The sequence below is a fragment of the Parasteatoda tepidariorum genome, chromosome 8, assembly GCF_043381705.1.
Source record: "Parasteatoda tepidariorum isolate YZ-2023 chromosome 8, CAS_Ptep_4.0, whole genome shotgun sequence".
NCBI lineage: Eukaryota > Metazoa > Arthropoda > Arachnida > Araneae > Theridiidae > Parasteatoda > Parasteatoda tepidariorum.
Genome location: NC_092211.1, coordinates 60,147,136 through 60,173,624, shown reverse-complemented (window position 1 = coordinate 60,173,624; position 26,489 = coordinate 60,147,136). Strand labels below are relative to the sequence as shown.

Below are 26,489 nucleotides of genomic sequence, written 5' to 3'. Positions count from 1 at the left end.
AGTAAAAGGAAAATCTCATTTTGAAAAAGGGAAAATTAAGCACATTTTAAAATCACTCAATGAAAAAAGCAACTTTTAAAAAACGAAAATGAGCACCTTTAAGCACTTTTCAAAAACACTACGCACCATGCTACATTAAGAGAACCTTATAAACAAATAAGTTTTCATTATTTCTTTTCTTTTTACTTTAAAGAAATAAAGGAAATGAAGAGAAAGAAGCACTTAATGTAGATAGCATAAGTGGTAAATCTATCAATGCCATCCGTACCTTCAAAGAAAGAAATTTATAGAAAATAAGCACATAAAATTTTTTATGCATATAACTGAAGAAATTTTCTTCAACCACAAATATTCAATGAAAGAGCACAAAATTGTATTTGATTATTAAATGTGAAATATTATAGTAAAAAAGTAAAAAATTTTGTCATAAAAATCATTATTTTCTTACAAATCAGTATGGTTATATATCTTCATATTTAGTAAGTGATAATTTTTACCTGGCTGCCCAAGCAAAAGGCATTCTGTAATGCCCCAGTCTCTGGCAACAAGAGCGAGCAATCTTTTGAACTTTTGTTCCTAGGCGTCCATTACTAGAAGCAGACTGAGCTCTGATATAAGGCTCAGCAGCTTGAGATATGTTACCTTGCAAGACTTTTTCTATTTTCAACACAAAAAACAGCTCTGATTCTGGATGTGGAACATTAAAAATAGCCTAAATAATAATGAACAATTTTATTAAAACATGCAGAAACTTATGTTTTTTTTTTCGCTTAACAGACCACAAATACACAATTTTTTTTAAGGTTTAATATTATTTATAGCACAGAAATTTAAAGTTAATTGAAAAAAAAAAGCTTCCTTTAAAGCATACATGTATTTACACAGGAAAATTAAACAACCCAACTCCTGGTAATGCAGTGTATTAGACTAAACTAGTTAATAATGTAATACTTTTAAAATTTATAATTAGTATTATTTAAAAGAAAGAAAAATTCCTTTATCACCAAATGTTGCAGCTTAATTAAAAATTCCTTTGAAGTTCTAAATCAATGTCATAAGGAAACCGAAGTATTTTGCACAGTCCTATTTTTTTAAACAATAATTTAATATTTTTAGCATGATTATTTTACAGTTAAACAGTGCATGTCATCAAAAGTATAATAATTAAGAATGCTAACAAAGTTGGAATTATATTTCATGATTCAGAAGAAATCTAAATAATTTTACATGCATGGAACACATATATAATTTTCATTATTCAGATGTTTTCCGTTTTGGTGAATGAAATAAAGTTTTTGTATGATGGTTTTTCTAAGGAAATGATTCTTCTTCAAGGTAGAGGAGTCAACACACTGTCCATATTTCTTCTAGCAGCCTAGTAAAAAGTAGCCTTCATGTAAATTTTGTCAAAGATCAAAGAATTAGTCAAATGATCAAAGAATTTGGACAAATTGTCAAGTTATTAAAATTCCTAGCCTCTATAGTTATAATCCTGTAGTAAAAAAGACTCTAGTGTCAGAGAGTTAGTAGGTTATATCCTCCTCAAGAGTCAGATTAATATATTACGCCTTATTAATAATAAGGTATCAATACTCCACATTAAAAAGCATCAATACCACTGATACAATCATAGCGCAGAATTGATTCTAATCCAGACCACAAAATCTACATTTGCCATTATTGACCAAATATTTACGGCTGGCAAGTAAGTTTCGTCCTGTAAAATGTTATGTTGAAAATTTAACTGTCATATTTTTTCCAACAGTTTACAGTGGACAGTTACTCGTATAACCCAATGTATAAGCCTACTTTTCAAACTTCAAAATTTTATGAAAATAATAAAATTTTAGTCTGGCGTAATAAAATTTTAGTCTGAAATGTCAGGCGCTGTACTAATTAATACTTTAAATAATATTAATACTTTATAAAACTCCTACTGATTGAAACTTTAGAATATAGACACTAATTGATACAGAGACTCAATTTATGTTTTAACTTATTGATATCTAGGACTTATTGATATCAGTAGGACTATATTAATTTCCATATTGATTTGTCTTTTCGAATGAGAAACAAAATTACATATTCAAAATACCACTGAGAAATATTTTATTTTAAATCAAATTTATTAAATTAAATATTTTCTGTTCTCTTTTGTATTTGGAAAAAGAAATTTCACTTTAAGTAGAGAGAATTCAGGGGTTAACTTTTCCAAAAAAAATTCAGCAGTTGAATTGTTAAAAGAGAAAAAAATCACGATGAAATAAATATCCAGATTGATGCAAACAATAAAAAGCTAACTTATATAACTAGGGTAATTAAACATTACTCTAACACTAGTTAACATTGTCTAAATTAAATTACACTTTTAGTCAGTATTATCTAAATAAAAAAAAATTTAAAAATTAATTTCTTTTCTACATTAATTTCTGAGGAGCCAAATTTAAAATAGTGGATTGAACTTCAAAACAGAATTAATATTTGCAAATTTCTGCCATTTTATAACAGATTTCTACATTTCTTCCATTTTTTTAAGAAAAAAATTTAAACTAACATATTAATGACGCAAAGTACACATTCTAAAATGATTGATTTAAAATTAATCCATTAAAAAATTTTTCATTTATTTTACTGAAAGTTAATTCGAAAGTTTTTTCTTTTTAAAAACCTATTAATAAGACCGACTTCAATTTTTATGTCTTTTTATTGCACAATCTTAAATTTCACAGCTTGTTCAAAATTTCAGACATAATTGACATTTTCTTTGGTAACATGAAATATATCAATCTAGAAAGATCATTCAAATGCTTATCTCCAAGCAAAACTCATTTTGGATTTTATCCTATTTCGAATCACAAAATGACTTTTTCACAAGTAGCTGTAGTTATCAGTATTAAAGCAATAAATTTCCTGAATTCAGGATCTATGAAAAGGAAATGAATATATTTATCCTTGAATATATTTACAACGCATGTTATCTCATTTTTAAGTACAGTTACAAAAAACAAAAAAAAAGAGAGAGGGAGATTTCAACGGAAAATCTACACAGAATATTTTTACTCTTGGTAAAATTTTTGAGGAGTGAAATTCCTATCCAGCATGTGAAATATGTAACTAGATACACTTTGGCGAATTTTGATTTTCATACTTAATAAATAAAAAATATATAATACCTGTTTAGGGAAAGCTAACCATTCTTCTCCAATGTCTTTTAAATGAGGATTTGCTGTGTGATTCGTTTCACCATTACAGTGTGAATACGTTAAAATTTGGTTGCTGGGAGTGCTATTTTTTCTTCCCTTTTTGGGTAGCATATTCCGAATGTAAGGGTGATTAACATCAAAATGGAAATCTTCACTGACTTTTCTACCCTTTTTGGCATCATAAATAGCTAAAGTTGTAATATAAGGCTCAACCTAATCGAAATAAAATATTCATAACATAAATACATTCCAATTGAATAATTTTTGCTAAGATAATTTCTGGAAAAGATATAATTTACCTGGCATAAAGAATTTTTTTCATTTTCTAGAGGAACTTGCAGTTTAAAACTTAATTCTTCACATCTGACAAATATTTTAACACCAAATTCTTCCTTAAAGGGCTTTACGTCTTTCTCCAAATCATGGTAATTAGATAAATGCAGTGATCTCTAAAATATACACCAACACAATCAAAACAAATAAAAAATTAAACTTTTATTTATGAAGTGTGAATCAAAAAGAAGAATAGTAACCTGCATATCTGGAAAAATAGCAAACAGATTTTGACGATTTTCTTTACGAGCAAAAGCAATGGAAAAGTCTGTCTCTCGGGCATACTGAAAAAAGTTAATTGTTTATTTTTTAATAAGTAACAAAGCATTTTAAAATTTTTTGATTAAAAGCATCTATGGCTAATGTTTTCAATACAAAATTAAGCATAAATATGCTCAATCAATGTCTGGAAATATGTTCAGTCTATTTCTAGAAAAAATGCTTATTGTTGTTAGAGTGTAAAAATCTAATATAGTTAAAAGTAGCAACATATGGGTAATACTTTGTGATTATGGGAGAGTTAAAATTTATTAACAAGAAAAAAGAAATTTTCTTATTAGTCTTAACATGGTCGGATCGATTATTTAGAATATCTATAATAAGCAAAATTAATGTTAACTAACCATATATTTTGCAAAATAATTAGCTTTTAAGAACTATGATAGATATACTTTTATATTTAAAAAGCTGAATCAGTTAAACAATAATTTATGCAACTTTGGTGAAATACTTAGAGCATCTTTTATCAAAATAAAAAAGAAAGAAAATTTAACATAATTTTGAGACGATTTCAAAATCGAAATTTGAGTCATCAACTTTCTTTTTTGGAACTGAAGCTGCTAGTCTTAAATCTCCAACTACAATAGATGCAAAAGCTCTGTTGTGGCTACTTAGCTACAAGCTTTTCAAATGGATAACTTTAGTTCTAAACAAAACAAACTAGTAAATAAAGACATAAACTGATGTTTACTGACTCATACAAGGCTTATTCATTTAGTTCATTTTGATAAATACCAAGTAAACATTTATTTAAAAAAGTATTCATTCATTTTATTAAAAATGTATAGGATTGCCTTGTTTGGATAAATTATAACTGAATGCAGAATTTTACACTACCGTCGACACATGCATTTTTGTGGGTGTAGTGTTTTATCTAAATTTTATTCATGTTGATAAGAAGGGTTCGATGTACATTTTTAACTTTTGTTTTGTTTAAGATAATATTGAAAAAATCATGTCAATCAACACATGGATCCAATTATGGAAACATATCAGAATAGATACAAAAACCTAAAATGATATTTTAATTTACCATGATTTTTTCAACTTCGCAACAGAAAACACCATCAATTCTAATAAACTAAAATAATACAAAATGCAATAAGTTTAGCTAACCAAATAAATCTTAGAACTTAATAGCAATTTTTTTTTTAATTGTTAAATATGCTATTTAATGTTTCTTGTATAGTCTTGGTAAAGTAAAAAAGAGCAAACATCAAATACACAGATAAATAAAATTTAATCAGCTCTTAAATAAATCAACTGTTAATCAATCATACTTGATCAATTAAAAGAGAACTGTTTAAATAGCCTTATTAATTTTCCCCATTAAAAAGAATCTTACTTTAGCTAACTCAGGATTCTTGCTATGTTCTAACCCCTTTAAAGTTCCATAACCAAACGGTGATGGCGGGCTACTAGATAAAAAATCATCTAAAATAGGAAAATTAATGAACATGAGAAAATCAGAAAATAAACCATGCAATTTAATAAGTGATGTAATTAAAAAAAAAAGAAGAAGTAAGTTACTTGTTTCAGGAGAGAGAGGAAGCTTTTTATTACTATCAGAAGCATTTTTTGAATTTAGTAAAACAGTATTGAGATTGGAAATCCAGCTTTCTAGTTCCTTTTCATTCTCAGCAGCTAAGATGCAGGATTTGTGACCTTCTCCCATTTGTAGTTCAAAGCCAAGTTTACTTCTTTTAGAACTCTGCAAGGAAAATAGATTAAGGTTGTTTTTCGAAGGCTCTGTCATCATATGAAATTATGCTTCTTTTTGCAAATAATATGCTATTTTTATGACTGCTGTGAAATCGCAACCATCAGGTCAAGTTCAGCCTACCTGAAGCCAGCACCCGGCTCATAAACAGTTGCAAAAACTGAGATTAAGAGAGTGTTTTTGATAATTTTCATCTAGGTGACAAATTGTTGCCAAATTGGCGATTTTTGAAACAGTTTCATAACTTTTAAAATATTTAAGTAATCTGTCTGTTCTAAAGCCCAGATAATTCTTCATGGCAAAATTATATATATAGTTTAAAATCACCGCATTTCTTTAAGTGTAAGACACTTAAACTATAGCTTTTTTATTTTCCTTGGCAGCGCTAAATAAGCAGAAATCTCTGAACAAACATGAAGAGGCACATATGAAAACAGATAAGTTTTAGCATGGCAAACGCAATGGATAATCTTGCAAAATTTTGTCATTTTTTTTAAAAATATACATCATGCAATTTCAGATAATTCTTAATATTATTACTTAAATTTTGAAATAATTGTTCTGAATAATCACAATTAGGAAAATAATTTTTTAGTATAACAACTAATTTTTCTTTATACTGTTATTTTTTATTCAAATGTCTAACTAATTTAACTATTTCTTAGGATGGGCTCATAGACTACCTTGTTGCAATAGCCTTTTGCTAATGAATAATGAGATAGAATTGGTATCATGTTTCTTGAATGATGAATATGTGTTAATTTAATACAGAAAATTTTTTAGTATTAAAATAAATATGATACAGAATACATTGAGACATTTTGGACTAATGCATTTAAAATTTAATCAAAAGAATAACCAGGGTTCCCACTCTATGATGAGATTGAAATTCAAGGACTTTCCAGGACTTTTCAAGGACCTTAATCTAAGACCAATTTTAAAAATTATTCTCTTCTATTTTACTAGAAGCAACAATGCCTGTTGTGGCAATAATTAATTTCAAATATAATACCTAAATGCTTTGCCTATATAGAGAGAAGAGAGTATATGTATTATGGACTAAAATTTATATTTTTTTAAAAACAACCCTACTGGTTTTACATATTAATTCACAAAATCATTTTCAGCACAATCTATNGATTAAATTTTTTCTACTTGTTTCATTTTATATCGATGAATTAAATGTAACAAAAATGGAATGTCCACTGCAGTTAAACAAACAACCAGTTAATGGATAAAGATTTATGCCGAACTTCTTCTATTAGCCTATAAGTAATGTAAAAATGTGTTTCCATTGTAAATATCAGAAAACAATAAAGAAAAAGATTTTAGAATAATTACCCGCACGACTTTATTGCAAAAATCCATACAGAGTGCACCTTTTGAATCAGATTTGCGATCATCTTTGTGAAACTCCAAAGTATGTGTACCATCAACTTCTTGCCGTAAACAAACATAGCGCCTTTTAAAAGACTGAAAAAAGAAAATAAATAAGTAGTAATTTAAACCTTTTTTTAAGGAAATTTGAAATACATTTTAAATAATATTTATTGAGTTTTCTTTAAATGTTACTTTTGATTTTTTGTAATTTCACACTAATTAGTTGACATTTTATTGACTACCAAATAGGCAATATTTTTTAAACTCAAGATTTGAAAGAAGAAGAAAAAAAAGAAAAAGTAGAAATTTTTTAAATGCTTGAATTTGTCTTCTTGCACAAAAACAAAAGTTAAAAATAAATAAAGTAAATATGCAAGATACCACTATTACAAAGAATCTATAATTACATTAGCAGTTTAGGTATAAATACAAAGACAATTTTTTTTTTTTTTAAATTGAGACTTATTTAAAAAATAACAGCACTGAAGATAAGTAAAAGATGATTATGGCTATCAAATAGCAAACTTATTAAATCACTTTAGTAAGAAAAGAAATTTAAAAAACGGAGTTTTGCACAGCTTTTTTCAAGGTTGCTACGCAAATTGAAGATATAAATTCCCTCTTTTTTTTCAAGATTCTCAAGAAGAATTAGATTTATTCTGCTGTTTTATTAAAATTAATATCCATTGTAAGGTTTACAGAAGTAGAGTTTAATAAAATAAATATTAGTTATAATTTATTTTATAAGTAGGATAAGCAGCCTTAAATATTTTCCTCAAACAAAAAATTGGAATTAGATCATTCCAAGTAAAAATGAATGGTAAAATCATTAACTTGAAATTTGCACAAAAGATTGTCTTAATATATTTGTTGAGTTTTGAACCAGGGTTAATATAATATTCTGAAGTTTCAGAAAAATGTCTATGAGCAATGCCTCCCCATTGAATAACATAGAGAAAATTGGAGAGCAATTATGTTCAATCCCTAAATCAGTTAGTGACCCAATAGATAAAGGATTAACTTATAACTCAACTATTATACTTCTTTTAAATAACAAATTTAGTAAATATTCAAATACAACTTAAATTTGGAGAGAAGCAAAAAGAAAATTTTAATAAAAAAATGCTTCGACATAATAGGACATAAATTATTCAAAATACATTTTACAAAATTGCAAAAAATACAAAGTTAAATAAAACTAATTTTTAAACAATTAAGACACTGAAACTAAGAAATTACTTTAGTTGCAAGACTAATGAAACTATCAGTGCCAGATTCTGGACCTTTTAACAGAAAACCTTCTTTTATAACAGCACTCTCACTACCAGCAGAAACCTATAAAAAATAATTATAATATCACTATTTATAAAATTCATTGTATTATTTTAAATTGCAACAAGCATAAATTAAAGATATTTTAAATTTAAAATAATAGTTATATTAAAAACCTATTGGTTTCTTGCACTTATTGGCATCGCATTACTCATTTTGAAATTAAAATGGCCTACACATAAGCTAAGCAAAATTCTTCTCCTTATGCTGACACCTAGCACAGGAAAGTATAGTTACAAGAAAAGAAAGCATGCTGGTTTTTGCCTTGATTTTGATAATAATCAAAGAATTTTAAGTTAATAAGTTATAACATTAAGTTATAAGTTATATAACTCAAAAGTGTAATAAACATCATACTTAAACTAAGCATTACAATTAGACCGGAAAAATCATGCAACTGTAATTTTCAGAAATTTATATTTTTCTCTCCTTAAGATAAATTGGACAACCGCACAGCAAAATACTAAAAAATTCGCAATAAATGCCCACTCTCCTTTAATTCTTAACGTTCTGTCAATTAACAAATTCAAAAAAATTGATCGACTGATGTTACTTGTCAAAATTTAGGGTTTTGTTTTCTTTAAGAGGCCTTTGTTTATACCTCTTTCTGTTGTTGTGTGGTGATTTGTTCGGGGCAAAGTGGTTGCAATGTACGCCATAAGTAGTAATTCAAACCTTTTTATTTTTAATTCTTAACAATTAATATCAAACATTTAGCAGTTGGCATAAATAATAGCAGGATAAATACAACTGGATGTTAGTTTCCTTTATCTTTTTACCAAGCCTATTGAATAACTGCAATATTCTGTACAACGTTCCACAGATATGATGCTGTTGTTGGCCATTAAAGCAGAGGGTTGCGATTGTTCTTGTTCTCCAGTGGCACCATCTATGGCCAAGATTTCGACTTCTACCACATCTATACATCACACCCGTTTTATAGGGCAGATCCATTCATTCGCCCACAAATTGTAGTTTTGACCTGAACCTAAGAACGATCAATCTTCAATTTAGTACTCGCAGAAGTATTGATTTGTTATCAGAACACGGACAGGGTTCCCACTCTATGATGAGATTGGAATTCAAGGACTTTCCAGGACTTTTCAAGGACCTCAACAAAATTTTCAAGGACCTTAATCTAAGACCAATTTTAAAAATTATTCTCTTCTATTTTACTAGACGCAATAATGCTTGTTGTGGCAATAATTAATTTCAAATATAATACCTAAATGCTTTGCCTATATAGAGAGAAGAGAGTATATGTATTATGGACTAAAATTTATATTTTTTTAAAAACAACCCTACTGGTTTTACATATTAATTCACAAAATCATTTTCAGCACAATCTATAACTAATGGTAATGAGGTGTTAATGGTGAAATCCTTTAATCCTGTGTATTTCCATGTGAAGGCTGCATGAAAGACAGAGCTAAATCTTAGGTATTCCATATTCCATGACTATTCCATAACCCCCTCCTCTCCTCTATTAAACATCGTTTCTGAAATTATTCATCCATAATTTACACAACCTTCTCTAAATGTTATGCAGCAACAATTCTTTCTGAAAATAAAAATTAGAAGGAACATATCCCATTTTCACCATGTTTAAAAGCATTATTCGTTATGTGTAATCCACAACTGCCAATGAATATGACCTGGTGGGAATATTTCTCTTTTAATTCACACTGAAGCTTCTAATAGAATTTCCAATTGACATAGGGTCCATCCATGGATAATTGAAGTATTTTAGAGAGCTTTTAACCATCATCCATGCATTTGTAAAAAGAGGACAAAATATTTTCTGCAGTTCCATGACCCATAAATTGGGAGGTAAGATACTTAGTGCAAACTTTATTATCAATTCCTTACCATAATGTCCATCTGCTTAGATTGTAGAGACTGATTTAACGTCTCATCAAAGAGTACAGTGTAGCAATCAACATTCTTCAGCTCATTTATAAGAATCCCTTTGAAGTATAGTGCCAATCCAAAGGAGCCCAAATAGGCTCACTTTGTGGCACTACAAAAAAATTGTCTCGCTATACAGCTATCAGCAAACATTTTGGAGAACAATTTACTAATCCCTTCACAGGAGTTACATGAATAATTACTAGTGATGCACTTCAGACTCCAGAGAATTTCAGCATCAAGCACATTCCTTTTGACCAGATAAGAAGACAATGTTACCTCGGCCACTAAAGTTTCTGTTTCACATGGGGCACACGATGTTGAAGGAGTATTTACACCAGATGAATTAGATGTTGATGTCTTTGGAAAAAGAGAACTCAGGGCATGAGACTGCTTTTTTGTTTTACCTTTCTTTCATGTGTGATTTCAGAGCAGATTCTTCCATTTTCGCGATATCGATCTCCTTCATGCATAATCGGCACTTGGCTCTGAACTTCTTTTCGGGCATCGATAAAATCCATTCTTTATAAGCTTGATTATCCATCCATTGGGGATTAAAATAGCACTTCCCAGGCATAACTAGTCTAAACTACATAACACAAATACGAAGCCGTGCCTTTGCGAATACGCTTTACAATAAAGTTTTGAAATGACGCAAAGGTAAGGACAAGTGCGAATGGTAAAACGGCAAATTTATTGAAAACTACAAGGTACATATTGTTATGAAATTCGAGAGTATTCCAGTTTCGATAAGAAAAAAGAATATCTAAGCATATGCGACAGAAGATGAAGTGGAGTCTCGCCCCGAAAGCATTGATTGTCTGCTGTGCTCCGCGCGCTTGGCAGACACCAAGACGTTAGGCCCGGTTAGAAACGGTGGCGTTAAAAAACACGTGAGAGATCTCGGGAACAAAACAGAAAGATCCGTGGGTGTTTTATAAAAAGGGCCGTCGGCAGTATTGGACAAATTCAAGGACCTATCAAGTTTTTTTAAGGACCTAAGTCGTTTTTCAAGCACTTTCAAGGACCTAAATTTAGCAAAAAAAAATTTCAAGGACTCTCAAGGATCGTGGGAACCCTGACGGAGGACTTTGTGATCTGACAAATTTAACATGCACTAGTCACCATTTACTACATGGGGACTCTTCGGCCGGCTGGATTCAAACTACCTTTATCACAAATGTGAGTCCAGCGGCCTGCCAACCAGGCTATCTCTACCAACAGATGTGATTACAGTAAGAAGTGTAAGATTTGTTTAGCCATTTTGTCATTTTATAGAAAGCTTCTGAAGCTGGGAATTCTCTTATATCAGAAAGGGAAAGTTGAGAGAGAACCTGAATTATACTGAACTTGATAAATCGATGAACCTCGGTTAAAATTAGAGGGATCCTGAAAAACCCTCTGTTGTTGATCTCTGCATTACTTAGCTAATGCCATGCCTGTTTCGATAGTGCTTATAGCGGCAATGTCATGTTGTCATACCAAATGTGCAATGGGAGTTGATGAATCACATAAAACATTTTATGCACTTTCCAAAATTATTTTTTACACATTTTTAGGTAGGCTTTTGATGATGATCAAACATTAATATCAAAAATGTGTTTTGTAAGTATTTCAAAATTTTTGTGAAATCCAGTAAAAAGTTATAACAATAATAAAAATTAAATATCAATTGTAAAACTAGATTTTTGCTCACAGGTAACAGTAACTTTTATATATTTAAAATCTTACTGAATCTTTGCCAACATCTGTCTCAGTATCCACTTCATAGATTTGGTCTTCTAACTCACTTTGACGTGGAAATCTAAATGAAATTAAGAAAAAAGGATAAATGTTTGAAATGTAAAGTGACAATAATATGAACTTTTTAATTATAGAATTCTCAAACCACAGAAATAGAAAGAAAAAAAAGAATATTTTATTCTGCTTCACATATTTTATACTGAAATATGGAAGACATATAAATAGAAATTATTTGATCTAGTAAATAATTTTGTTAATAAATGACTTAATGTATAACATAGATCAATATTAATATTTACACCCATCAATGGCTTCTTCTTAATAAATTTTTTAGGTCAGGTATTAACAAAGAACAAAAATAAATATTTTTGAAAGATCAACTTTCTGTTTCATTAAATAGAAAAAGTGGAACTCACAAGCGAAATTTTTAATTTAATTTTTAACCTCTTCACACTGCACATAATTTCTGATTGAGGTAAAAAAGATAAAAATAGCGATGTGTACTAATTTCATTAAACTTATCTTTCATATGTTTTATTTGGTAGCATATTAAAATTTTAAATTTAACTTTGAGAAAAAGGAAAATTATGGTACAAAATTAACCTTGAATCAAACAATGAAGGAATAGCAGCCAACAAAATCTTAAGCTGAAAACTATACCATACATTATATTTAGAATTCAATTGGTAGGCAGAGAACATACATACATACACATTCATGAAATTTTTAAGTATTTTTTGTCTCATTCTAGAACATATTTTAGAGATGTTTTAATTAAATACAAAATAAATGCATGAATGCAGTGATCAAAATTATAAATGACAGTACAGATCAGAATAACATTAATTTAAAAGTAGTGCCATTCTTTGCTTTTGGCCTTCATATTTAACCATTACTTAAGAGGAGGCTAACCGTAAAAGAAACTGTTCATCATGAATTCTTTTTCAGCTCCACAAGTAAATTAGAATTTAAAATATAAAAAAGTGTTTCTAGGTATACTTAGAGTAAGACATGACGTTTTAAATGGAAAAAAAAAATTAAATATCAAAATGCAAACAAATTATTGGAAGAATACTTCCCCATTGCATAATCCTAAATTATTCCCTTTTAAATCTACTTTAAATTATTTATGGAGGTGAAAGAAAATGTGTGATGAAAATTTTTTTACATGGTATAGTGTCTTCTTAGACATTTATATGTGAACGAATAATTTTTCCTTTTATTAATAAGGAATAGATTTTTCTGAAATTTCACCTTCTGAAAAAAAAACTAAATATACCATTTTTTTAAAATATAATATATAATACACAGTCAGAAAATAGTTAATTACTTACCTTGGCAATTGTAGGTAGGATCCTGAATAAGCCTTATATTTATAATTTATTACATTCCAATTTTTCACATAAGTCTTTAAACATTGTTTAGTGAGTAACGATGATATTTCTTCATCCCTTAAATTTGGAATAGTTGGAGTAACTGTTCGATGAGTTCTGGTTATAATTTCTTCCTAAAAAGTATTAACATTACGTGACTCAAAAGTAACTATTAATAAAAATTAAACTTATTTCTGTAAAATTAACTTTTTTAAAATTAATTTAGTTTTTATAATTTATTTGATAACACAAACTATAATTTTTAAGCAGCACAACATAAATAATAAATTTATCAACTAAAAAAAAAATCATACAAGTAACAATTTGATGATTCTGCATGTATGAAACTATCGATTGACCAATCTGTTTTCTCACGCTATCGATTGACCAACCTGTTTTTTTTAAATAATGCCTATACTTTATTAACTATTGCTAATGCTTTATTAACTATTTATATCAATAAATTTTCTCTTGCTACCAAGGCAGGATTCATAGTCTGCATTTAAAGCTGAAATGATATCAATTGCATATACAATACCGTAAATACTGAAGTATAAGTGGACCCCAATTTATTCGATTATGAAATGACAAATTACTAGTATGTTGGGGCATAAATCAGCTGCTTGAAAAAAAAGGAAAAAAAATATGGAAATTTCTAATGTAAAAAAAAAAGGCAAAATATGGATTCAATTGTTATTGTAAAATTGTTAAAAAAAAAGTGTGAAATTTCAAATATTTTAAATCATGGTGAAGACGTTTTGTTGTGGAAATAATCAGATAAGGAGGAAATAGAATGTACTGCAGAGTGGGATCTGTATGATGACATTGTTAACGTTACTGAATCCAACACAGATGATGTTCTGGAATCTTTAACCTATGTTTTGAACGTTTTCATTGTGTTATATTTTTTCACACTCTTGAATAAATCATTTTAGCTTTTCTTATTCTTAATTTTTTTCTGAACTTAATTTAAAGTATCATTTCTATAGGAGCCTTTATTTGTAAAAAAAATATGACAGAAAATGCAAAACTAATTTTATATAACATTAAAACTAGTTTTAGAAAGAGGTAAATTGATATTTATATTTTATTTATAACTATGTCATTGATTTTAATGCTTTGATACTTCCCTATGAATGAATGTCTAACTTAATTACAGGTGCAAGAGTGACCCCTCTGATTTTTGTAAAACTTTGGGGATTTGAAAAGTCGACCTATACACTGGGACATACAGACTGTTGCAGAATTTACCTTTTATGTCCGTAAAGCAATATTTAATGAATTTGTGTATACATGGTATTTATCTGTTATAGGGTCCATGAAGCCAAGTTCGCCCACGTGTAGAAACAATGCCAGATTTTAATTTACACAGATCACCAGTACTGAGAATACACGTAGGCGTATGATATATGACAATATTGATAATATTATCCAGAACAATGATTATTGTACATGTTGATAAATTTTGTTTGGGTATTAAAAATATTGAACAATAAATAAATTAGATTAACAAGAAAAATTTTTGCGATATATTGTTAAATATCAAAACATTTTTTTAGACATTAACAACAAGAAATAAAAATTATTACTATATTGGCTTTACTATTTCTTAGTACTATTTGGTACTATATTAATACTATATTGGGACCAATATTGGTTTTGGCAACAACTTTTGGAAGCAGTCGCCAATATGTGTCAATTACTTTTAATAACTGATAATTACTATTTATAAATATCTCTGCAAGGAAAAATCATTGTACACAATTGTAACTACATCAATTCCTCCTCTAGTTCAATTTTAGCACTCAGACAGAGCACACATTATTCACTAATTTGTTTAGTACATTTGATAGTAATTGTTACTTAAAATGTTAATTCATTAAATAGTTTAAAATGCTTAAACCTAACCTCTATATATAATGTCAATTTAACAATATAATTCATTACCCTTTTTGATTAAGTTCATAATGTTGAGCTACTAATGTACTACAAAGACATGTCAATGAAGAAAACATTTCCGAAATTGGTTGCTTTTTAAAAACGTCACATGGCTAAAGGGATATTTATACTTGATTTATATTTAAGCGTTGATAGTCAGAAGTCAAAAGAAAAATAAATAAAAAACATTGAAAAAAGTTTCAAACCACTATAATAAAATTTTATTACCGTAACATCATCTTGAGGAAAAAGTAACATCTCCCGTAATGGATCATTTTGAAGTAAAGTCTTATTTTTATGAAAAAATGCTTCGAATTCAACAGGTTCAATAAGTTGTGGCTTTACCTGGAAGAAAACAAAACAAAATTGAAAGAATATCTTAGGCCAAATTATTATAATTTAGTATCAATAAAATAAACAATTTAAACTTATTAAAATATTTAATATGAATGCATATCGAACTGTTAAAGCATGAATGCAAATTACACTCTAATCATTGTAATTCCCTGTTATCATATTTGATACGGCCAAAATATTTATGTGTGATGGCCAATATAATTTGTTAGCTATTTTTAATTACATCTGATAACTATTAACAATAACCAAATATTAAAAAGTAAAATAATTAATGAAAAATATCACATTGACTAAAATAATTACCACTAAAGTTTGGTAATTGTAATCATGTCTATGGGTTGGCAAATATTAGCTATTCGCAAATTAATATGTTTTATGGCAGAATAATCTCCATGCAAAGTCATAGAGTTAAACACTATCTTGAAATGTTGCTAATGTAAAGGTTAAGGTGCAAGTATTATTATTTGATTATCAACCATAACTGGAGATTAGTAATAATAACTGTGATTAGTAAAAATATCCTAAAAAAATTACTAACCTAAGAATAGTTTTAAACATTGGCGAATTAGAAAGATTTGGTATTTTTGGTAGTTGGACGACCAAATAAATGTTTAAGATTAAATAAATAAAGGAGATTCCAGGACTTAAGTTGCATAAAATCTCAGATTTTTTTTCCATTATGGATATTAAATCTTTTTAGGTTTGTCTAACTGTTATTGTTGTTACATATTGTTAAATTTAAATCAATGGTTAATTAGCTAAATTTAATAACATTGTATATAGTGAGAAAAATCCTAACAGTATGGATTATGTATGATTTTTTTTGATAATATATGTTACATTTAAGATGAAAAAAATATTAATATGTTTTATACTTTCTAAAGTCGTCTATCACTCTGATTCTACTTCTGTTGGACTCTACTTAAAGTTTGTTTGAATTTATCATGGACAATGCAGTTTGTAAATGCACTATTATAATTCAGAAACAAAATATAATCTTTTGGTAAACACATGAAATATTTTTATGAAAGTCTCTTGTGTGTTTTTTTTAACAGGTACGGTAGGAATGATAACATTAAAAATAAACAAAAACATTTCAAACATTCAGATTGATCTTCTTAAAAATTTAATTTGATATCTTAAAAAACGAAATGCTTTTACATTATAGGGTAAGGAAAAAATAGTAATAATTTATTTTTGCTCAGTATAAATTAAATAAAATTGATAATTCATAATAATTCTTTGAAACTTTATAATCGCGGTTCAACAGAAATACGGTTTAACTGAATATCTCTTACTGTTTATTATGCACAAACTTATTAATAAAAGTAAAAAAAATCAAAAACAACGCATAATACCAAAAATATGACATTCTTGCTATACGACAGTTAAATTTAGGAATTCGAAACAAACGCAAAGTAAAAGACAAATGTTTACGGGTTCATAACAAGTGTTTTAGGAAAGAACGATTTTTTTTTTTTAAATTCACTAAAAGTATATTTTTTATTGGAATACGTTCAGAAATAATTATACGAAAACAATTGTTTCTCTTCAACAACGTAGTATGACAAAATAAAATACTTAAAATAACTTACAATTAAAGTACTTTCGCGAACAGCTTGAGAAACCGTTTCCCGAACTTGTGCAGCCGATCCCGGTTTATTTAGACTACGGGTAAATTTTCGTTCAGCCATCTGATAAAATTAATAACGTATCAAACATAAAATCAAGAAATAAATAGATTTTAAAACTGAAAACCATGCTCAGTGAAATAGTAAACAGTGGGACAGACGATCTGTGACACTTCTTAAATGACAAACATTTCCCGTTGCCAAATAAATTGTAAAACTGTGGAATGTAGTGTGATGTCCATGAAGAAGCATTAGTGTTCAAAAAAGTAACACGCCGGTCTCTTTATAAAGAATCAAACGGATCCGAAGTGATGTGCTTGTTTATTTATAATTTTATATAAAATTGCATCAAGTAATCAATGTAGAATTCAATTAAAGTTTGATCAAGTTATATAGAAATTATGCAATCTATCTTTCTAAACACCTGTTTTAGAACTTTTCGTTTATCATATTTTAAACAATTTCATTCAATTTCTCGGAAAAGTGTATTGAAATTGACTGCTGCAAAACTACAATGTGCTGGCCAACATCGGTCGAACTTTGATTTCAAACACAATTCACTTCATCAAAATAATGATATTTCACAGACATTTGTAAATTTTAAAATTATACGTCTCATCAAGGGAGCTATAAGAGGTTTTAGTAATAATTATCTATGAAGTTGTAATTTATTGCTTTTAAACATGGCAAAAGTAATTCTGCTAAGAAAACTGCCAGCAATATATTTCTTAACGAATTTGGGGGATATTTCCGTATCGTGTTCTGCCGTGCCAACTACAATCACCAAGGGTGCCATATACATTTTAAATTTATGTATTTGGCACTTATACTTCACCTCAATATATATTCAAGCATTTTTTACTTTTTAGCTTTTATTACCTTTTTTATAACAGCTCTTATTCATGTCAAGTTTGTACTTGTGGCTTACTTTGTGGTCTATTAAGAAAAAATTCATCATAAACCTTCAGAATCTCGAAGATTTTCAAAATGAAGACTTTGGAATTCTCAAAACTCTTTGTTTAAATTGAATCAAATATTGGCAATAATATAGCTTATGATTAAACCCTATACGCTACAATTTCATAAATAGAGAGGATATTTTTTTCTTTCTTTTCTATCTAAAAAGGAACATAACTAAGTTTAACTGGATAAAACAATATAGGTGGAATATTACAAGTTGAATAAAATAATGACAATGAATACTGTACCCATTAAATAAATCTGTATTATAAAATTAAAATAGTGCTCAAATTAAGAAATAATATCGTTATTTTAAAGTAATTTTTAGAAAACTCTTGATTTAAAAATTTTATTTATTTTCTGCACTATAATCAACACCAGCCTTATCTGTTCTGTGACCCCTCTATTCTTGTTTTAACTTGTTTATAATTACTACTAAATACTACTTACATTTATATTTACTACTAAAGATGGAGTGCTAAGGAGCAAAAACAATGTTATAATATACACACACATTTTAATGTTTTATTGTAAGTTAAAGTTTATATGAGAATCGAGATACTTATAAATTATTACTTCACTTACAGAAAGAAAGAAAAAACTTTGTATGTTTCAAATATTATATTTACTTTACATTTAATAATTTTCAGAATGTTTTAAAAGTAAGATCATTGTCAGAATAAATGCTTTTAAGCAAATATGTGTACTGATCAAAATAAGAAATGCTGAGCTATACAAACTTTAACTTAGAAAAAAAAATTCAAGTGATCCATGCAAGTAAGAAAAAAGTTTCAAATTCAAAGAAAAACCCACCTACTGTAGGCCATCCTGAAGTTTGAAGATTACAAAAGAGAAAGTAGAAGTTAATGTTTTAAAAATAACATCTAAAATATTATAGAAAACTCGGCTCTTAACTTGATGATTAAAAACTATGAGCATTCTGTTTCAAAAATGTACTTTTAAATTGGATTTTTAAATTTTGCAACTTTCAGAAACTTTTCTTGGGCTTGCCTTTAAAATTTTAGTGCATTTTTTAAGAGTTTTAAGTTTGTTTTTGGAATAATATATTCTTCAAATTTATATTTCGAACATTATTTAGTTTGTCTTTAAAGCCAACACTTTAGTACAATATGTTTTTAACATTTTAGAATCTGGACCTATTCTGAAAGAAAACAAAAAGTTAGAGGCAGTTCTCAAGAAAGCAGATGAATTTAATGTGCCTCTTGATTTCATAAATTTTGCATTGCGAATGGCTGTGGTAAGCTATATCCACTTGTATTTTATACAATCAGTAATGAAAAAAAAAAATTTAATTTTAAAATGTCTTAGGACAATTATTTTTTTTTCGTTAAATCTTTGTGTATAGCAAATAGTTTTTTATATGTATGCATTCTTATATGGAATCTTATTTAATTAAATACTAAATTAATGTTTGATGATTTAATATTAATTTAAATTAAATTAATTTTAAAATTAATTTAATATTTAATTATAATGTTAAACTATAGTAAACTCTTTTTTTATGCAATTTATCTACCTACCTATTTATGCAATTTATCTCTTGTTCATCTATAATTTGTGATTTTTCATTCATGAATGAGAAATCAAGAGTCAGGAGATGTAAGTAAATTAGTTTAATTGGGGAGTTGAGTAGGAACATCCAAAAGTAACACAGTAAAGCCAAGTTATAAAACATGGATTTACTCTGTCAATGTCAGAATATGGCACAGTATTGAACTGATATAATAACTCATTTAATGTTAAGTACATTCCCAGAATTCTAGCAAGAGGACGGCATAATTCTACTAGCTTAAGGAGAGAGTGAGCAAAAGAGAACACTGCCTACCTGTCCGTTATCCTCTATTTAATTTATATAAGTCGACGCTGACTACTAACATATAAATATAGCCATTCAAACTAAAATTGACTTAATAAAATAAAAATATATATGCTGTCGTTCATAAACTTAGAATTCATGGCAATACAGCTCTCTGGCAACTTGTCCAATTAAAGTTAACAAATACTTAATAAATGTTAACAAGTGACTTAAACAAAAACAAAACCTGTATATTAACAAATGCAGTCAAATTGAGTTCATGGAGTAATGGAACATTAAAAAATATAGTTAAAGCTCCATATACAATGGGGATTGAATCCCTGTCTATCACAATGATGATTCATATCCTTAACCACTGAACCATTACATCTAATTGTTCCTGACATAGTTAATATAGATTTTTTTAAATATTTATAACAAACTTTGTTCTTTACAGGATACTAGAGCAAAAGGGGGGATTTATGAAATGCTGTATCTTAATCATGGCTATTTGATTATTCAGTATGAAGACATAGATAACTATTCAATTAAACACCATTTGTTACAAATTTGTGATAAATATGAGTAAGTGTATTTATGAGTAATTCATGTATGATAAAAATTTTTTTTCTTTAAATTTTTATTTTCTAACCACTAATTTTTTCTTTAATATTTTTCATGCATACATTTATGGATTTTATATTATCATTAAAGTTATAACTGATACTTTTTGACTTAAAGAAAAAGCTTTTTAATTAAAACACACACTAATTGTAATTTATACAAAATAACATAATATCTATCTAATCTAATATAACAGTAGCTTTTCATGGCTTTCAATGTAAGTGAAGTGATACCTAGATACCTAGTGATACCTGATATTCAAATAGCTTTGCCAGCTAATATTCAAACTGTTTTCTCATTGTTAAGAGGAAAATATTAAACTATCAATAAATTTGTATTTAAAATCTTTTAAAGTTTAAAATTGCTATTAGTTTTTTATTTAAAAATCCACAAAATCAAAAATTACTATGAGTTAACTCGTAATTGGCCAAAAATGTGTACAAATAAGTGTGTGAAATAATTAGATAATATTTAAAAATCTTACATGCTTGCATAAATTTTTTAATTTATTAAGAATAAGAAGTTTTAAATTAATGAAGTGTATTTTAATTTTATACATGTATTTTTTTCTCGTTCATTCATTTTTAAGCACTATGCAATTATTTCAAGCATTACTTTCTATAAATTGTTAGACAGTTCTAAATAAACTTATATTTTCATGTCTAAATGTTGTTAACTGATTGCAAAAATTATCGTTCACATTTGTATTATAGGTTAAGAACTAAGCAGTCTATTGTTTGCAAAAAAAAAATTTACAAAATTTATAGTCATTTCTCAAAATGTCTGTAAAATATGTGTGTAGAACATCTGTCATCAGACATGTGAAATAGTTGAAGACCAATTACGTAGAATATTTTTTTTATCAATTCATAATATAGAGAACAGCTGCTTAGTTAAAAATATAGCCCATATTGGATCTATTGCATAGTCCCGCTTCTGTGAAATATTTGTCTTACAATGCAGTCTTCTTATTTTGCAATACTTTAAATTATGTTTGTAAAAAAAGAGAGAAAAAAAAAAGCTAAAGAAAGCAGTTTGGAGTTGAGAACAATTTTTCCTGCATTATTTAATAGACATCAGTTTCATAACTTTAATAAAAAATAAAAGCATTTAAAATAAGTAGTGAAATATGCTATTAAATCCTCAGAAAATAAGTTTGATTTTAGTGGTTGACAAATGACAGTATAGGGTTAGGTTATAATGAAGTACCTTTGAATACCCAAATATTTAATTATCTGTTTTTATCCAAATTTTTAACTATCTCCATTAATTTGGATTAACAAGGTTCTACTAAATTTAAAAATTGGTATTTTTTAAAAAATAAAAAAATTTCCCTTGTTTGTAAATAAGTGAGATATCCCTCTATTAAATTATAAGTTTTATTATTGTAATTTTTAGGAGACTAAGATTTCATTTTTTAAGGTTATCTCTCATTGAAGTATTAACAGTCTTGTTTTATATAAAATGTGAAATAATGCAAAAAGCACACATAAAGGAGAACAGATGTTTGTAAGCTGTAAACAATTACCTTTATCATTTTAGGCTTTTTTCACAACTATTTTCTCTTCATTCAATTTCAGCGATGATGATATTAGTCTATAGAAACCAAAACAGATGCCTATCTTTTAACTCTTAAATCAATGTTTTTACTTTATATTAAAATCAAAAAATCACTTTTGTGGGGTTTTGTTTTATGGCAAAATATTGTTATTTTAATATAAATAATATTTATATATTTGTTTGTTTCTTAAAGTGCACACCTCATCTCTGGTAAAGTTAAATGGGATACTTACTTTAATCCAAAAGGAATAATATCAATAAAAGATAATCCTTCACAACCACTTAGAGATGCAAAAGAAGCTGAAAATGTCTCAAACAAAATTGGTTCTCAATTTGTGAAAAAGGAGCTAGATATAGAAGGCTGGATCTCGTGGCGAGTAAGTTTGATCAGAAAGTTGTTATTTTGTTAACTTTGTTAGTTGAAAGTTGTTATTATGTTTTATTTGTTAACTTATTATATTTTGTATCTGTTGTTGAACAACCGACCAAATTTTGAGTTTATGACTACCAATGTTCAACTCTGTTGCCTTGTAATTTTGAACCCAACCAAGAAGACAAGAAAACTTCTGAATCAAGTATTAGAAGAAATTTACCTTTGTGGAGGACTTTCTGATAACACTAACCATCATTTGCGTTGCATGGAGAGAAAAACCACAGAATCCTCGCCCGGTTAACTAGCAAAGGGACTCTAAGCCATATCCGTCTACCGTTGAGGATATTTTAAGTTAGTACTGTGGTCAGGGCAAGCAGCATGCGAAATTCATATCAATCAGCCATCGCTAGAATTAGAACTTGGATCATCTTATTGGGAGGCAAGCACTCTATCCTCTGAGCCACCATTGTTCTTCTTGACTTATTATAGTTATTTGCTATTGAAATTTAAATACAATATCTCTTATTTTTATTGGCACTGGCCTACATCAAACAGTAATTATTTTTATTTTATTTTCATATTTAATTATAGATTGTATCTTATGCATGTTTATATTGAGAGTAGACTATAAATACTTTTATAGAATATAATTTATCCTATTTTAAATCAAATAAACTGTTGAAATTTTGTTAAAAATTTTGCATAACATAATTTTTCAGAACAATTAATATTTATAAAATCAACTGCTATTACAGAAACTAGTCTTGTGGACCATTCGATAATCATGGTTAATTATTTTATTTTTTATTCAATTCTATGTTTGAATTTTGACCTTTAATTTTTTTTAAACAAATAGTAAAGTCATTAGTTTAACAAAGTATTTTCCTGTTAGTAATATTATTTCAACTCCAAAACTGGTAATTTTGAAATTTTCTTATGAACTTACCTTAGTTTTTGAGCTTTATTGGCCAATGCATCAAGAGAGATCAAATTTATGTGTGAATAAATAAAGGAGTTATATTTATTTTTCATTAATGAAAATAGCATGTTAATGTATTTATAAAAATATTGAAATGTGGCTAAAAAAATTTCACACAAATAAAAATAATTGGCAAGTATTCAAAAAATTATAATTATAATGTTTGAAAAAGCCAAGATCTCATCAAATATGTTTAGCTTGCAGGCATTTAATAGTGCCTAACAGGGGCGATTGTATACCAGGGGTATCCCGGAATTCCGGTTTTTTCGTATATCCATCCGGGTCTAAAAATTAGGATCAGGACATTTTTCTGGAAATATTGATTAATCCCGCGTTTCTTAATACAATTGATTCTCGGACTTTCTCTAATCATCTGACGAAATTTTCACGGAATTTCTCAATCTAAAATTCAAATTTTGACAGAGACTCTTACATACACGTGCTTCTTATGCCAATGGGCAGAAATCAACCAATTGATTCTTTTAGTCTGGGAGATTTTCGCCATTTTGAATATTTGAAATTGAAACTACACCGGAATCTGTTAATATCATGATTTCTATTCACGCGGTTTGAATATCAAGCATCGATTTACCTAATTTAAGTTGCATATTGCAATTTGTATTCACAACAGTTTAAAAATCATACATTGCGATTCGTATTTACGTGATTTTAAAAATCCGATATTGTGATTCATATTCACGTGATTTTAAAAATCCAACATTGTTATTCTTTGAAGAATTTAGATTTTTCTTAAATTGGTTACTATAAAGCTGTGATATTCATCAGTGGTAGGTAATTTAATTATAATTTTTTTGATGTTGTTAAATACAAAGCATGTATGGTATACATGTTTCGTATATAAACTGATGTCTTGAACTGATGTCTTTTGTTCATAAAATTTTCAGGGCTTTTCACTTTGTGTTGCGATAACCCCTCGCCTAAGAATTTAAAAAACAGTGATACTTGTTCAAAAAACAAAATGTGATAAAAAGTACTAAGAAAAGAACTCTGTAAGCAGTTCTGGGAATCTGTGACCAATAGCATGCAGGGTGCAAAGCCTGCTAGTTAGAAGAAATTAGCCAGATAAAAATTTAATTTAGTCTTAACTTACTAATTACAAATTTTTAAAACAATAAGAATTGCTTTTTTTTTTAGTTTTATTGTGAACCTGGAGATTTGCATAAAATGAAACGGCTGCTTCAAGAAGAAAATTATGAGATAGAAGAAGCTTATGTGGGTCTGGTTCCAAAACGGAAAATCCCTTTATCAGGTCCAGCAAAGCAAGCAACACACTCAATTATTTGTAAAATAAGTGAAATACCTACTGTAGATAATGTCTATACAAATATAATGCTGTAATAATAAATGTTTCTGTTTTTTACTGTACTTTTTTAGTCTCCGAGTTCCTTGTGTAGAAATTACTTTATTTAATACTTCATAATTATCCAGATATTATATTTCTTTAATTACATGCTTTTTACTCTACAATTAGGTTATAATTGAAGGTATAAGTGATTAAAAGGAACATGTAATTAGAAAAGCATTTTAAATGTATGTTATTATTATTCAAACTTTTTAAGAATGAATATTAAAAAATAATAACATTCCTTTTTCATTCATTTATACACTGTATGAATTATTAATTTTATATTTAATATTTTTTTAAATATTATATAATCTCTCTATAAAAACTTAAAATATCTTGTTTAAACAGCAACAAATCCAGAGCTGCACATGGTAATCAAAAATTATCCAAATGTTTTTTTGTTTGTTTTTTTAGATTTATATTCTTCTATAAAACATTCTTAACTTATCCATTTTAAAAATCCGATTTATTTTTCTTAAGAATAATTTACATCCAAAGCCATGTTTTAAAATATTGTGTAAAATATATATTCAGTCTTTATTTTAAATCCTTTATTCTATCTATTCTGATGATATTCCTATATATATAAGTTTTTTAACTTAGTTTTTGTCAAGCGATCCAACCCCTTATATAAATTAAATTTTATATTAATGTATAAATAATAGATATATTTTACATATATTTAATTTTAAGTAACTGTTAAGATAATTTTTTTTTAATAAGTATAAATAGTTCGCATTTTTTTTTATTGTTTATCAATGATTAGAATAATGGTTATTCTATTGAACTAAACTATCAGGAAAAGTTGTCTCCAATAGCTTACTTCCAAGGCAAAATTATTTTTAAAATACCTTAATTTTATGATAAAATAAATATTTTTTTTTAATTAAATAACTATTTATTTTTTAAGCTTATTGAATTTAGCAATATGCACCATATTTAAGTATTTCATAAAACTTCTGCTTAGATGAAGTTAATTCTGCTCTTAGAAGAGAAAGTTAAACAGATAGGATAGTGTTGCAATTCTATGTTGACATTTAAAATTAAATTAATTTGTTAACTGGAATAAATTTAATTTATTCTGGAGATTATATAATACAAAAATCAAACAAAAAAATAGGTCTAGTGCCACAACTACTAGAGAAAAACTATGCACAAGGAGTTGAAAAGTTCAAGGGTCCACTCAGCCAATAAGAGACAGATAACAGTGCTTGAACACTGTTAACACACGCTACTGATACACAGAAAATCCTGTCAGTCTTTTCTTTTCTGCTGGGGTTTACATAAAAATAATTTCCTAAGACAGCTTAATCTGCTACCACGGTCAATAAAATTTCATAAGTTTTCCTGATTTTCAGTATGTTATGTCAGTAGTTAATTTTAATATTACAGAACAATTATAGTAAGTTCAAAATTGCAACCCTAATTTAAATTGCTATTTAAGAACCTAGATATGCCAAATCAATAAAATTAATATGAACTTACATAAATGTTAAATTAATCCTAATTTATTAATTAATATATTTAGTTAAGTTAAAATGCTACTAATTATTTTGAATGCTAGCAAAAGCAATTATTTGTATCTTTTATTTTATGAGACTATTCAGCAAGTTT

At 27.6% G+C, this 26,489-nt stretch overlaps 2 protein-coding genes across 2 annotated transcripts in view; one reads left to right on the top strand and one right to left on the bottom strand.

The window, feature by feature from the left end:
• The window catches only part of LOC107444796 (dedicator of cytokinesis protein Ziz), a 71,638-nt gene extending 54,239 nt beyond the window's left edge, over positions 1-17,399 (bottom strand). The window contains exons 1-12 of the mRNA XM_043046772.2: positions 17,162-17,399; positions 15,438-15,554; positions 13,233-13,405; positions 11,887-11,959; positions 8,155-8,250; positions 6,877-7,008; positions 5,346-5,526; positions 5,161-5,249; positions 3,737-3,820; positions 3,503-3,652; positions 3,174-3,416; positions 498-712 (exon numbers count right to left, since the gene is read on the bottom strand). Of these exons, the coding sequence (XP_042902706.2) occupies positions 498-712; positions 3,174-3,416; positions 3,503-3,652; positions 3,737-3,820; positions 5,161-5,249; positions 5,346-5,526; positions 6,877-7,008; positions 8,155-8,250; positions 11,887-11,959; positions 13,233-13,405; positions 15,438-15,554; positions 17,162-17,260 (1,652 nt within the window). The 5' untranslated portion in view covers positions 17,261-17,399. The remainder of the gene's footprint in view (positions 1-497; positions 713-3,173; positions 3,417-3,502; positions 3,653-3,736; positions 3,821-5,160; positions 5,250-5,345; positions 5,527-6,876; positions 7,009-8,154; positions 8,251-11,886; positions 11,960-13,232; positions 13,406-15,437; positions 15,555-17,161) is intronic.
• A 40-nt stretch (positions 17,400-17,439) lies between these two features.
• On the top strand, positions 17,440-24,895 carry LOC107444797 (probable transcriptional regulatory protein TGRD_462). Its single transcript, XM_071184083.1, has 5 exons — positions 17,440-17,833; positions 19,306-19,415; positions 20,431-20,558; positions 22,351-22,534; positions 24,665-24,895. The coding sequence occupies exons 1-5, from the start codon at positions 17,599-17,601 to the stop codon at positions 24,866-24,868; spliced, it is 861 nt and encodes a 286-aa protein (XP_071040184.1). The 5' UTR covers positions 17,440-17,598; the 3' UTR covers positions 24,869-24,895.
• The last annotated feature ends 1,594 nt before the right edge of the window (positions 24,896-26,489 follow it).